The 13,172-nt window shown below is 42.7% G+C and overlaps 1 protein-coding gene across 1 annotated transcript in view; it reads right to left on the bottom strand.

Annotated features, from left to right (window-relative positions):
* The window catches only part of b3glcta (beta 3-glucosyltransferase a), a 30,288-nt gene extending 17,948 nt beyond the window's left edge, over window positions 1-12,340 (bottom strand). Inside the window, exons 1-3 of the mRNA XM_088427099.1 lie at window positions 12,298-12,340; window positions 9,637-9,833; window positions 5,373-5,416 (exon numbers count right to left, since the gene is read on the bottom strand). Of these exons, the coding sequence (XP_088283225.1) occupies window positions 5,373-5,416; window positions 9,637-9,688 (96 nt within the window). The 5' untranslated portion in view covers window positions 9,689-9,833; window positions 12,298-12,340. The remainder of the gene's footprint in view (window positions 1-5,372; window positions 5,417-9,636; window positions 9,834-12,297) is intronic.
* Window positions 12,341-13,172: the final 832 nt, after the last annotated feature.

Here is a 13,172-nt window from a genome sequence, read left to right as displayed (position 1 = left end):
AGAAGTGCTTTAATTATTGAGGCTGACAAGAGGGACAGGGAAAGATGAAAAACAACAAATACAATTTCACGTCACAATCTCACTTTGCATCAAAGTATCGCGGACGCACGATGGCTACATATAGACTGCGACCGTATTCCTCGACCCACACTTTTTTTTTTCTTTAATTTGGGTGAATTTTACAAAAACGTGATTAGAAGTCTACCCCTGACTTTAGCGGTTAAATAGAACATGGCTGTCCAATTAAAACACATGACTAAATTACGGTACCTTTAGAGGCATTTCTACATCGTATGTCGAATAACTAGACATTGCATTTATGGGGGGGGGATTTTTGTTTCGCTATTTATTGAAATACATCAATGATCAATAAAAATCCCCAAAACAGAAGAAAAAAAAAAATCACACACACACACAGAAATCCCCTAAAAAATGTTTAAAGTCTTTTTTCAACTGATTGCAATCCACTTCTATAAGAAAAAGTTATTAAAACCAAAAGCCAAACGTCAGAAAAACAAGTCGTAGTGTGGGACGTGTACTGGACTGCTGTAGAACTTTTGACAACCAGAAAAGTAAAAAAAAGCTATAAATACGCGTGTCGACTTTGATCGTTCTTTTTTTTTTTCTTCTCCCCAGTCGGTGACAAGCGTTCCGGGGGAGGGTACGCATCAGGTAGACAAGATGGTATCAAGCAGATCAATTTGGGGAGAAGACGTTGGGATAATTGGACGGGGAGCATTTAACTTGCCCACAAGTTGTCATCTTTCATTGCTCTGCAACTTGGAATCTTCGGCCATGTACTTTTGTGACTAGTACTTTCTTTTTATTGTACATCATATATAAACCCATCAATGTTGGGCTATGGCCGCATAGTTGTCAGTGCATTTCTGTTGTTTCAATAAATCTCAGCGGTTTGTAGTTTTCATACTAAATTCTGATGCTGATACTTCCAACCACATCTAGTCCGATGAGGCGCAAACTTTTCGATATTCCACCTCAATAAAAAAAATAATAAAATATAAAACGTTACACAAGCATCCAAAATGCCCTAAAAGCCTAGTGCCGAACCATTGCTTTGGAAGCGCTTCATACATAAGCTCATGCCTTGCGCCAAGATCCATCCCCGAGGACACGCACAGACACACACACACACACACACACACACACACACACACACGGGCATACACTGCAGATGTGTCAGGTCACATTAGCTTGGTGTACGATGATGGTTAGACCCACTCAAGGTTCCAGGTTTGCGATACTCCGCAGCAAAAATGTAACGGTGGACTCTCAACACTGCATAATATTGAAAGGTTTTCACACAGTGGAATGATGGAATAAAATTATGCATACTTAAATCATCACTTGTGTCCAAAACCCGGGGTTCGCAGAAGGTTTTTTGTATTGAATTAGTTACAGTATTAGTATTAACTCGCGGTTTTTGCGCCGTGTCCCCACATAAAGTGCTTCAAAATGAGAGAGAATAGCACATTTTCAAACAGGGTGCTGTACATTTTAATTGTAAAAAATGCATTTACAACTAGACTAAAATGCGGAGGTAAAAACTGAAGAATTCACGTGGCGATTAAGTTATTAGATTTTTTGGTCCCCCCCAAATATGAAAAGTGGCGGCGCATGCACGGTACAAGACGCACCGGATGAAGGCGCGCTGTCAGCTTTTGAAAAAAATCGAAGGCTTTTAGGTGCACCTGATAGTGTAGAAAATACGGTAATGATTTTCTTCCAGAGGGCCTTTGCGCTTTGTCAAACTCTATTGTCTGTTTATTCTCCCAAAGCATTTTGTCTACTCCTAACGTGTTGTCAATGCCTCGGTACGGATTTGAACATTTTATGCGCGCAACTCAGCAGTACGTACTTGAGGTATAATGGTAACTCGCGTTATTAGTGACACTTCATCACTGTAGCAGCTTTATTGCGCCATGTGTAATTACGCGCATCCAGTCAAGGTAAATTAAGGATGTAATTAAGTAGCGGGAGGCTAGAAGTGGGGCCGTAACCGTAGCAACAAGCATCCTCCTGCCCATAGCGGGTCGCAGTAAAAACTTCCTAACTACTTCATATGCGTATCAAATATTCATCATATTTGAATGTTTTATTATTGAATTAGTTGTTGTTGTACGCACGCACCATCATCATCCTACATCAAAAGCAACACATTCTTTTAGCATTTCAATAGAAAGTCACAAGAGCACATCTATCATCTTTCTGTATGCCTTGATGGGAACACCATGGGAGTTGACAAAGACACTCTTGAAAAATACGTACATTTTAAACCTCAATGAGTTTCCCTGGTTAAATAAGTAAATCAACGCAACTTAGTCAGTGGTAAGTGAATGTTGGCTAAAAAGTCAAATGTGGCAGGAAGGGAGTTAGTTCATTTTTGATATGTGTGTCTGGCTGAAGTCATTTAAAAACACGGGCCGCGTTTAGCAACTTTGATCGATTATTCTGAACTCATTTTGAAATCATTCTCACACTATTGTAGAGGTACTGGCTTTTAAAGTGTTTAAAAACACTATTTGAGATCCATGGTATCCGATTTAGCGGTACTCTGCCCAATTAAAATGGAAAAAAATCAAATTCAGACAGAAGGTGTGAGGGAAGTTAAGATAAATCTTTCTGGGCAAAGGAGAGAAAATATTTAAATGACATCTGAAATGAATAGCATGAATGCAGCAGCACTTAATTAAAACTTAATAATTAAATAAAAGACTAAATTACGCTGTACATTTGCACGCCTGCATCATTTAAAAAGGTGGAATATTTGACCCCTACGTATCTTTTTTCACCCTTTTTCCATTCGGCCGAAAGTATCCAAGCCAAGCACGGCCGCTAATCACATAAATATGAAGACGAACGAAGCCGAGGACCCCCGTGAGGACTTTGAAACGCTCCCCGGATCATCCGTCCTTCACTCAGACGGCGCGCTGATGCTTTGACTTGTCGTTTTACGAGCGCTCGTTTCAGCTGCCAGAAAACGCACCAGACTGGAGAAAATTGTTGACAGTGGTCTAAATCTCGTTGCTCCGGGCAACAGCGGGGGGCGGGGGTGAAAAACTGTCGCCGCTTCCTCCCGCCGCATGAGCCGTTTTAAGTAAAGCGTTCAGAAGGCGGCTCAGCGGTGCAGGCGATCGCCGAGACTTTGGAGCTGGCCGTGTTCAAGTCTTCGACGTGCTTCCGGTCAACTCCAGCGCTCGTCGCTACCATACGCCCAGGCTTACAAGAAGATGACATTTTTAATGGAGCATTTATACTCCTTGAACGGAATCTTTGGGACTAAACTATCAGCAAAACAAACGAACACGGCGGGAGCTGATGAGTACTTTAGCAGATTTTTTTTTTTTAATGGAGGTGCGATGAGTCCAGCTGGTTGAGAGTCACGAGCTCCTCCTCATCTCATTTGAGCTCATCTGGCCGCAACCTTCATGGAAACAACTGGAGGCCAAACAGTGATTAAAACAGACACGCGCTGTTGCTCTGAGAAGATTAAAAGCAAAACAAATTTGCAAAGTTGACAGGGCTAACACGTTGAGCGGCAATTAGGGCCTGAGCGGTGCCAAGGCCATCTCGGAATCCTTATTAGTGTTCTTCCCATTAATTAATAGCAATCGGGGGGGGGGCATGCCCAAAAATCTGACAATATTTGGCCAGTTTAGTGATTTTATTCATCTGTTTTGCTTATTTTTGTCACCAAAAACTCACCCAGTTCTATCTAACCAAATACGGCGCTAAAAAAACATCTGAAATTAAACACTCAGCCATTTAAAAAAAAAAAAAACAACAACAACCCACACACACATATACACACACTTAATTCAATGCCTCCGGGTATTATGGGAAATTGCAATGTTTTTAGCGTTCAGGATCTGCTGCCACTATATTCAGTCAGGCCACGACTAAACTGGAGCACTTGCTTGACCCAAAAATGTGCATTCCTCTCTAATTTGTTAGTGTTGTCCTCTACTTCAGGAAATTAGGGCGGAGCGCTAACAAGCCGGCGTGCACAATTCATCCAGATCCTCTTTAATCCGTGAACACAGGAGTCCCCAAACCTTTTGTATCCAAGGGCCATATTATTCTCTCCTCAGATGGGGGGCCGGGTAGGGTTTGTAACAGTGCGACGACCGCATAGAACGTGAAGGTTTTTTTGTTTTCCAGAATGCCACACATAACCAAATATTATTTGGGATCTTGGCTGGGAAAAAAATAACAATATTAATGCTACGCGGAACCAAAAATTAATACCCTTTTCTGGGATCTTGATGGGGAGAAAATGAAAATAAATAAGAATATTAATGCCAAACAATAAAATATTAATACCCCTTTCTGGGATCTTGACAAGGGAAAATGTGAAAATAAATAACAATATTAATGCCACACGTAAGAAAATAAGGCCCTTTTCTGTGAACAGGAGGAAAAAAATGGAAATAAATAATACAGTATTAATTCTAGATATCACCAAATATTAATACCCCTTTCTGTGACACGTCGTCAGAAAGAAAAAAAAAAAACGTCATAACGCGTCTCGTATTGTTATGGGGACTGGGCAAAATTTGGAAGCGGGCCAGATCTGGTCGTTGTTTGAGGACGACAGCATCAACTTTACATTGAGCTTTAAAGGTATTTCCATGGCAAAACTCATTTTAAATTGGCACTATTGAAATTGCTGTAACTTTGTCCATTTTTGAGCTACCTCCAAACATTCTGTTTCATTTTGAATGGAATTGAACATAGAACTAGAACAAATCAATATCTCGGTTTTCATTTTCGACATAATTGCCTAATTGTGTGAAAATGCATCCCGTACGCATTCATGTCCTATACCTTGGAAAGCTTCCAACAAAACCTTCGGATACCGTTTCCCAGCGTTTCTCCAGCCTTCCACACATTTGGTTGAAACGTTCATACATCGCCGCTGTCCAAAAAATCACAGATTTTGACAAAGGCAAGCTCAGATCGGAGCACCGAGGCAGTCATTTCCTATTCCTGCCATGCTAAGCAACCCTGCGAGGAGACTCCCCGTCAACACGCTCGCGATGAGCCCAAGAAGCAAAGCGTTCATTATTCATCGAGCTGTAAAGTGCCAACGTGGAACCCCCCCCAAAAAACGTGGAAAACGCCCCCCCCCCCCCAAAAAAAAAGCTCGAGAAACGAGCGCAGAGCAAAATGCCGCCTTTTGATCCCAAAGCTCATCATTCAGCAGTTAGAAAAAGGTGGGAGGGGAGCGTTTGTTTTCTCTGAGCAGGTAATTAAAGTCTTAAAATACAAGCAGAGGGAACGCTAGGAATGTTATGATTAACACTAGCCTTGCGCTTCAATTTATTGGCAGAATAGTGGAGTAAGATGCTTACCTGTGAAGTTTTTTCTGAGCTGCCTGCAGCTAAGATGAGGTGACCTGGGGGTAGACCAAAGTAGGAGAGTTTTACAATTTGCAATGCATGCGCGCAGAATTTAGTCCATTTGAGTCACGCATTTCTCATTGGTGTTTTGAACTTCTCTGAAGCGTCAGCTCCTGAATCCACTTTTGCCGAGCAAGCTCAAATTTGGTCGACGCGTCTTGTCAAGAGCGCACCCACAAAAATGTTTTCGAGAAGCCACGTTCCAAAAAACCTAGGAAGTCGGCCATTTTGTTTTAAGCTATTAGGTCACGGGTGAAGGAAAAGATGAAATCCTTGAAACCTGTTTGACCGAGTGACCTAAAATTTGCTAAAACATGTTTATCATGTGTATACCGACAAAAATGTCTACGAATCTAAAGGAGAGATTCATGCAAAAACGTCTACGAATCTAAAGGAGAGATTCATGCAAAAAAGTGCACAACACAAACGGATGACACAGGTTTCTGAAAAGCTTTGAGGAGTATTTTTAATCATTGCCCTTCTGACCAGACTTTGGACACAACATTTGCTACCGGCGTGGCTCAAATAAAACAAAGTATGGCCTCGAGATGCGGCCGCCTTCCAGAGCGCATTGTCCGCAGTGACATCCCTCACAGTTTCTGATTGGACCGCGGCGATTGGTTTGTTTCCAATCACGCCGTCATCGATCCCGGGAGCCAGATCCTCCTCGAAGAGGGATTCCCGGGAATCGATACGATGAAAGAAAAACAACGCCGGACGCATGAGAGTTATGCAGTCGGTTATTAAATCAGACCGTTTGCCAACAGCGGTTCACCAAGACGGTGACCTCTATTAGACTTCCACGCTGAGAAGGTAGAAAAAGTGCTGCGCGGGCCATTAGAGGACAACTCGGGAGGGTTGATGAAGACATAACACCGGCAGTTCTCCAGGAAGGGGCCTGCAGCTGTTCATTATGCGGCCGTGCCGTTAGTAATAAAAACGTCTAATAAGAATACACATACTTTCTTGCCAGGCACGGCTTTTATAAGCCGGCGCGTGGTGGCTTGGTCAGGCGTGATTGCTTGCGCTGAGAGGGAATCTCATCTATTTTTCAGAGTACCCATTTGACTTCAAAAAACACTTCTGGTGAGCGCCTGGGCCTGAGGTGAAGCCGCCGGTTCGGACATGGGGAAAGGCAGAATGAAATTAGGTAGGCGGGTGGCCTTCGTTGTCATTACCTGCAGTACAAGGGGATGAAATTTTGACTTAACGAGCTCAAACCATCCAAGAAACATTCAAAACCATTGACTGAGCGGGGAAGAAAAGACGGAAAGACAGCATTTGTCGTATTCGCCACGGGGGCGGCGCTCCGCTAATAGCATGAAACTTTCTTTCCTTGCTTGACGTTTCCTTAATAAAAGCACAGCGCAGCTACAATTAGGATGTAATGAGATTGAGCGTTATTTAACGTTGAGGTTCATCAAAGGATGTAACGGTTCCGGCAGGCGAGCGGGAAATTGAACAAATGCATCGGCGCAGGTGCATCGTGTTAGCGGGGAAAAGCTAATTAGCCGTCGGTTTGAAATGAGTCCACGATCTCGGGTGGCCATTCCGCAGTGGTGCCAACGTTTGATGTAAAGCTTTACAAGAGGCGTGAAACGGAAGCTTGTCAAGTATTGAAGGCTTTTTGTATGGTTGGGGAATCGGCGTCAACGCGGACTTTGACGGGCATGGCAGGGGCCACATATTCTACCGTTTTAATCAACGACATCCTAATGAATTTGTGATTTTTTTAAGCATTTGCCATAAGTAGAGCTGGGCGATTATATTGATACATCGATGTATCATTTTGCCCTTAAAAAAGAATCATTGACAACAATATTGCGCCTAACGTTGCTGCTTGATACGGCAAAAAACTAAATCTTTGTTTTGATCGAAGTAATAAACTAAGAAAACACTTACTTGAAGAAGATGTGATTTACTAAAAAATAAATCCAATGCAAAATGTTCAGACAAGTTTTTGTTGATTTAAAAACAGTTTCTGTTTATTTTTTGAAGACATTGCGTTTTCTTTTACAAAATGCGTCTTGTCCCCAAATAAATTGATTCAAAATTGGAGCATATACAGCATATCAGCATTTCAAACAAGGTGTTGTAAAAAAATGTATTACAAAAATGCATTTCTAATTGCAACGCAAAGGTAAAAATGTAAGAATTTACATGGCGATTAAGTCATTTCCGTCACACAAACATGAAAACTGGTGGTTTATGCGCTGTACAAGGCGCAGCGGACTATAAGGCGCACTGTCAGCTTTGAAGAAAATTCAAGGCTTTTAGGCTGCTTTTTAGTGCAGAAAATACGGTAGCACTCAACTCAAATGAAACTACTATTCAAATGAAATTCAGACTTGTAGACTGCACAAGCCCACAAATAATGATCACTTAAAAACCTGCGGGGGCGCGAAAGACGAATGGTGTCATTCTGCAGCTGAGTTCACGTCGTAATTCTTAATAATAGCTGAGCATCTTTATGCACTTCCACCTCTTTACACATCCTGCATCCTTTCACTCAGTACAGTGAAAGAGAGCAAGGACACCAGTTTGCCGGTGTATTTCTGCTTATGAGTGTAATCAGCATAAAAATCACTTTCGGAGCCCAAAATGTCACAGTTGGAACGTGGCCCGGATGTCTGCTGCTGCTTTTAATTCTGTTCTCAGCATCCGTCCTCTCAAGAGCACATCGGGGAGGGTATGGATGGGGGGGGGGGCACTGACCCAACTGGACACATCCACATTCCTGACCTCTTTTATATTCCACACAGGCAAAGACGGCCTGAACTCACTGGAAGATGTCTGTGGCAAACAAAGGAGCTTTTTGCACAGGCACGAGGCGCTATCATGCACGTCGCTCATGCGGTCGAATTATGGAAGTGTGGAGTGAAGTGAAGTGGCTTCATTAAGGCGGCAGGCGGTTTCTGCTTATTAAATCAAATCGCAGCGAGAAGTGTGCCAGGAGACTCAATATGGACCAAAGCAATGATTCCGTGACCTTTATGAAGCTACGATGCACAGTTTACATTTGGAAAATGTAGCGCATTCTGCGCACTCTAAGGCACACGTAAAAGCCTTCAATTTTCGCAAAAGCTGACAGCGCCCTATAAAGCGCCAATTTTCACTTTGGGGGGGACAAAATAATAAAATAAGCGCCGTGTACATTCTTCAATTCTTGCCTCGGCATTTCAGTGATAAATATATATTTTTACAATACATTTTTATGCAATATATGCTCCACTTTTCAAGCAACGTATATTGGAACAAGGCGCCAAAACGGCCAAGTTTTGTAAAAGAAAGTGCGATTTTATAACACAACGTGTGCATTACAACATTATTTTCAATAAAAGAAGCGAGCAGACAGAACCAACGTCTGCGTCCATCATTGTTCATATACAGGAATCATTTAAGTCTTCAGCTGAATCAATTAGACTGGCAAGGTATAGAGCTGTGCGTATACACACAATCATAAACTTCGTGAAACACGGATGGTGCACAATTTATGGGCGAATGAACTTGAGCTGCGTCGTGAGGAAGCGTATTGGAGCGCATTCAACGATACACTGGCGAGGCATTCAATGACCACTCACAATGTGGGAAATCTCGAGTACACTTAACGAAATTTAACTTTACTTACGCATATGAATACAAGAAAATATGAATTCTGAAAGATGTTTTTCTGTTTTGCTTTAGTTTTTACATTGTTGCCAAATTGTTGGTGCATCTTGTACACAGTAACAGAAAAAAAAAAAAAAAGGGCGCGCCCTATTCACAGGTGTGTCTTATATTTGGAGAATTTCGGTCACTAAACCGAATAGCATTGAAAAAAAAAAATCACTTAATGAACTTTTTTCCCCAATTTACACGCTTAAATATTATAACAAGATTATTTGCATGGTTGTTGTTTTTTTACTCAGTAGTCACTTACCTGTCAGAAACAAACTTTTCATGACATGACTATGAAATAAAAAGATACAACATACATTTCAAAAGTCAAATAAAGTACCAAACCTAAGTACAAGAACTCCGTTTTTTTGGGGGGGGCCATTACGTGATGGTTTGTCGTTTTTTGGTTGTTTTGATTTTTAACTCTCTTCAAACTTCCGCACAAGTTGTCAGCTGTCACCTGTGGAACGCTTGCGTGGATGCGTCCGTCACGTGACGTAATTTGGGGATAAAAGCAACAAGCAAAAAAAGTAAAGGCGAGGCGAAGGCGGCCACTCACCGAGCGGGAACAAGAGCAAGCCCGCGACGTGCCACCGCCGGTGCCGAAGCATTGTGGTCTCGGTTCGCCGAAGCCCGGTGACACCGGCCCCGGCCACACGCGGGTAGCTCGGCGCGTCGGAGGCTATCTGAGCTCGGCCGCGAGGCACATACGACACGGCGCCGGAGCTCCGTGCACTCTGACGGGCAAACTGGGGACTGAAGTGGGCAGAGAGGAGAGCAGCGCGAGAGGGGGTGAGTGAGAGAGTGAGTGGGCGCTATCTCTCCGCTTGTTCGCTTCTCTCGTGGTGGTCGACGGCGTCGTGCGCGGCTCAGGGGCGTCCTCTGGCGGGCTAGCGAAAACACTGCAACCAGAGTCGGCCCGGTAAATCGATACTTGACAAAAAAATCGTTTTTTTGTCGTTATATTTTTGTTGGGTTGCGTTAAAACTATGGAAAATTTTCATCATTTACGAAAAAATGCATTTTATTAAAAAATTCGTCCTTCTTTTAATTCCTTCCAATTTCTTGACATTCTCTGCAATATGTCCATATTTAATAAATACATTGAAGAGCTATTCATTAAAAATGTAACATAAAAGTTTTTTTGGAGGTGGGGGGGGGGGGGGGCAGGATTGTATTAATGGTGTTTCAGTTGATTTCGATGTGGAAAAAGATATTGAGCACCTCTGCATGTTTATTATTAATATTTTGATTTACAGTGGAGTCGAGCTGCACCGCATCATCGTGAGAGTGAACATTTCGCATCCCCTTATAGCTCCAGTCATAAATCACGCCAATTTGAGACAGAGCGTGCACATTAGCATTTTCAAAATTGAAATGAAAGCAGCCGCCGCAAATCAATCGAGGGCCGGTTGCTATTAGTTACCACCAAGAAAAATAAATTAACAATATAAACCTGGCTGTCTCATAATAATAAATACAGTATTTCCATTAGAATGTGTGACTTCTTGCAACGGGTGGGGGCGGGGGTGCAAGGTGAGGATGATAAAAGCGCCTGGTTTTAAGGATCTCTGCAGGAATAATGCAGTCACTCGCGCTTCACTGGCATTGTACACAGTGGCCTGTGCAAAATGCAATTTTGCATGCACTCACCGCGATGCGACGCGCGCGCTGCTATTTTCACATTTAATGGTACTGTTTATTCGCTTCCTTCGGCCTGGCTGAACGAAGGAATGAAGGAATGACCCCTTTTGCTGTTTGCTTTGCGTTTCCGTTGAGAGGACGGGTCAGAAATATTTCTATGAAGTGAAGATGTGGAAATGCCAAATGTCAGACTTGTTTTCATTTTTGTCGACCTTCTAAGTAGAAAGATCAATATGTGCACTAGGCCAGATGTCGCCAACCAGTACGAGTCCGTGGATCCACTGGAACCGGCCGCTGTTGATCCTACATTTTGTCGTGAGGAAGGATACTGTGCCTTCAGTTGAGAGCAGTCACTGTCGGTGACACGCACGTTGATCCGTCTGTGAAATGTGGCCCACAAGCGTCTGTAAATTGTATTTTGTTTGTAAGAATGTTGTTATTTATGATAATCTGAGTTTGTTTGTTCATCCAACAACATGCTAGCTAACGAGTGCAGAATTCTGACTGTAATGATGTAACTTTTACTTAATGCTCAGAATTCTCCATTTAAATTTACGATTCCAACTGCATTCCCCAAATTCTCACTTTATTTACAGACTTTATACACTTCTCAATATGGGAATACTGACATCATAGTCAAAGCGTTTGATGCTACTCCACTGTAAATTATAATTTTGAAAACAACTATACTTATTCACGGTCACCAGTAGATGGCATTGTCTGGGTGTCAAGGTGAGGAATTCAGAATCTGGAATCCAGCCGACTGTTTTTTTTCCCCCCCCTCTTCACTGGCCCTAAGAGGATTTGCACATGAAAATATATCACTCAAGGCGAGACCACAAAATGTTCCACAAAAACTACCCACGAGCCTTTTTTTTGATGGCAAGCTATAAAACAAACCAAGAGATGAGCTTTTTTTTTATTTTTTATTTTTTTTACAACCTTGGCTCTCTCTCTCCCTTAAAGTGCACTTGGAAGTGTCTATCGGCCACCACCTCTTCCGAAAGATATCAACAGAAACGGCGGAGTTGGCAGCTGCAGCTTTTTGCCCACTCGTCACTGGGAAGTAACAAAGTCGAAAACCCTCCGCTTGTTGATCATGCCTTCTCAAACGTGCGCTGCATAAACACCGCCAATTAAATACGGCTTAATTGACCTACAGCCGATGAGCAGCCTGGCGGGAGCGTGGGCGTTGTTTACAGACTCTCAAGGAGAAACATGTAGGCAGGCGGCGGAGGCGGCGCTCGCTGCAAGTGTGGACTGGACTGGGAAACGGCATGCATGGACCTTTTTCACCAAAGGGCCCTAATCAAAAGCACCACGAGTATCCTTCGCAATACTTTGGCTTGGGGACTTTGAGCTACGATGCCAATTGCCAAATGCGCTCCCCGGATGCACGTGATGCGTGGGGGGCGGTGGACCCAAATGCAGGGAAGCCGGAAACACAGTGTACTCCAAAAACAACGCTTTCAGGTGAAAAAAGGGAACAGAAAACCAAGGGAGTTAAATGAATGCAAAGTACAAACAAAAATGTTACGTTTGTAAGTCCAAACACACACGGATTTACATAATGTACCTGAATGGATTAGTGGCGTACAACACAGTCCTCCTTTCTTGTGGCAGCCATCTTGTGATCTTCAGCTGCAATCTGGATCGCAATGAATAACACGGTGAACATTTCATTAGATACTGTCATGGAAAATAAGTATTAGTATAACAATGTGTTCGCTGACCACACGATTTTGTTCAGAAAGATCCTTTCACATGGATGAGAACTATAGTCACTTCAAGATACATTTTTGTTTTCCGGTCTCTGCCTCCCTTCGTGTTGGAAAGACGATTTGATTTCCAGACTTTTTATCAGTCTCGACTAAATTCTAAAAATTCCACAACAATACACTTGCATGATCTAATCATGGCTCGCAAACTCATAAATATAATAATGCTTGGATATGTTTGAGGTCATGTGACAGTATTTGTCATATTTGTTTCGTGTAATAAAGCGAGCCAGATAACGCGATCCAGCTTCCCGGAACCTCTTCATCCACCGTAACCACTTTTGAAAGGTTACACCAGCTTATTATTAGCCAATAAAAGTCACATCGTTTGGCGATGGCCTTTTCCCCCCCTCAGGCTACTGCAGCCAATAAAAGAGGCACACACTAATAATCACAGTTACTGCCATAAATGTTAACAGCAAAAGGTAGAGGACAAAATTAGTTGTCTAAAAAGAAATGATGAAAGCAGTTACAGTACATACTGTTCTTCTTCAAGCTCGATTCAGTACTTGTATTTCACATTTTGGGTCATATTTGGACGGTGGGATAACGGTTAGTACGTTGGTCTCGCAGTACAAAGGTCGTGGGTTCGATTCCAACTCCAGCCTTCCTGTGTGGAGCTTGCATGTTCTGCCGGTGCCCACGTATGTAGGTTTACTCCAATTTTCTCCCG

Source organism: Hippichthys cyanospilos, chromosome 11 (assembly GCF_059441005.1).
Source record: "Hippichthys cyanospilos isolate Australia breed blue-spotted pipefish chromosome 11, RoL_Hcya_1.0, whole genome shotgun sequence".
Taxonomy (NCBI): Eukaryota; Metazoa; Chordata; class Actinopteri; order Syngnathiformes; family Syngnathidae; genus Hippichthys; species Hippichthys cyanospilos.
The sequence above is the reverse complement of the archived record's forward strand: the minus strand, read 5'-3'. Positions and strand labels throughout refer to the sequence as shown.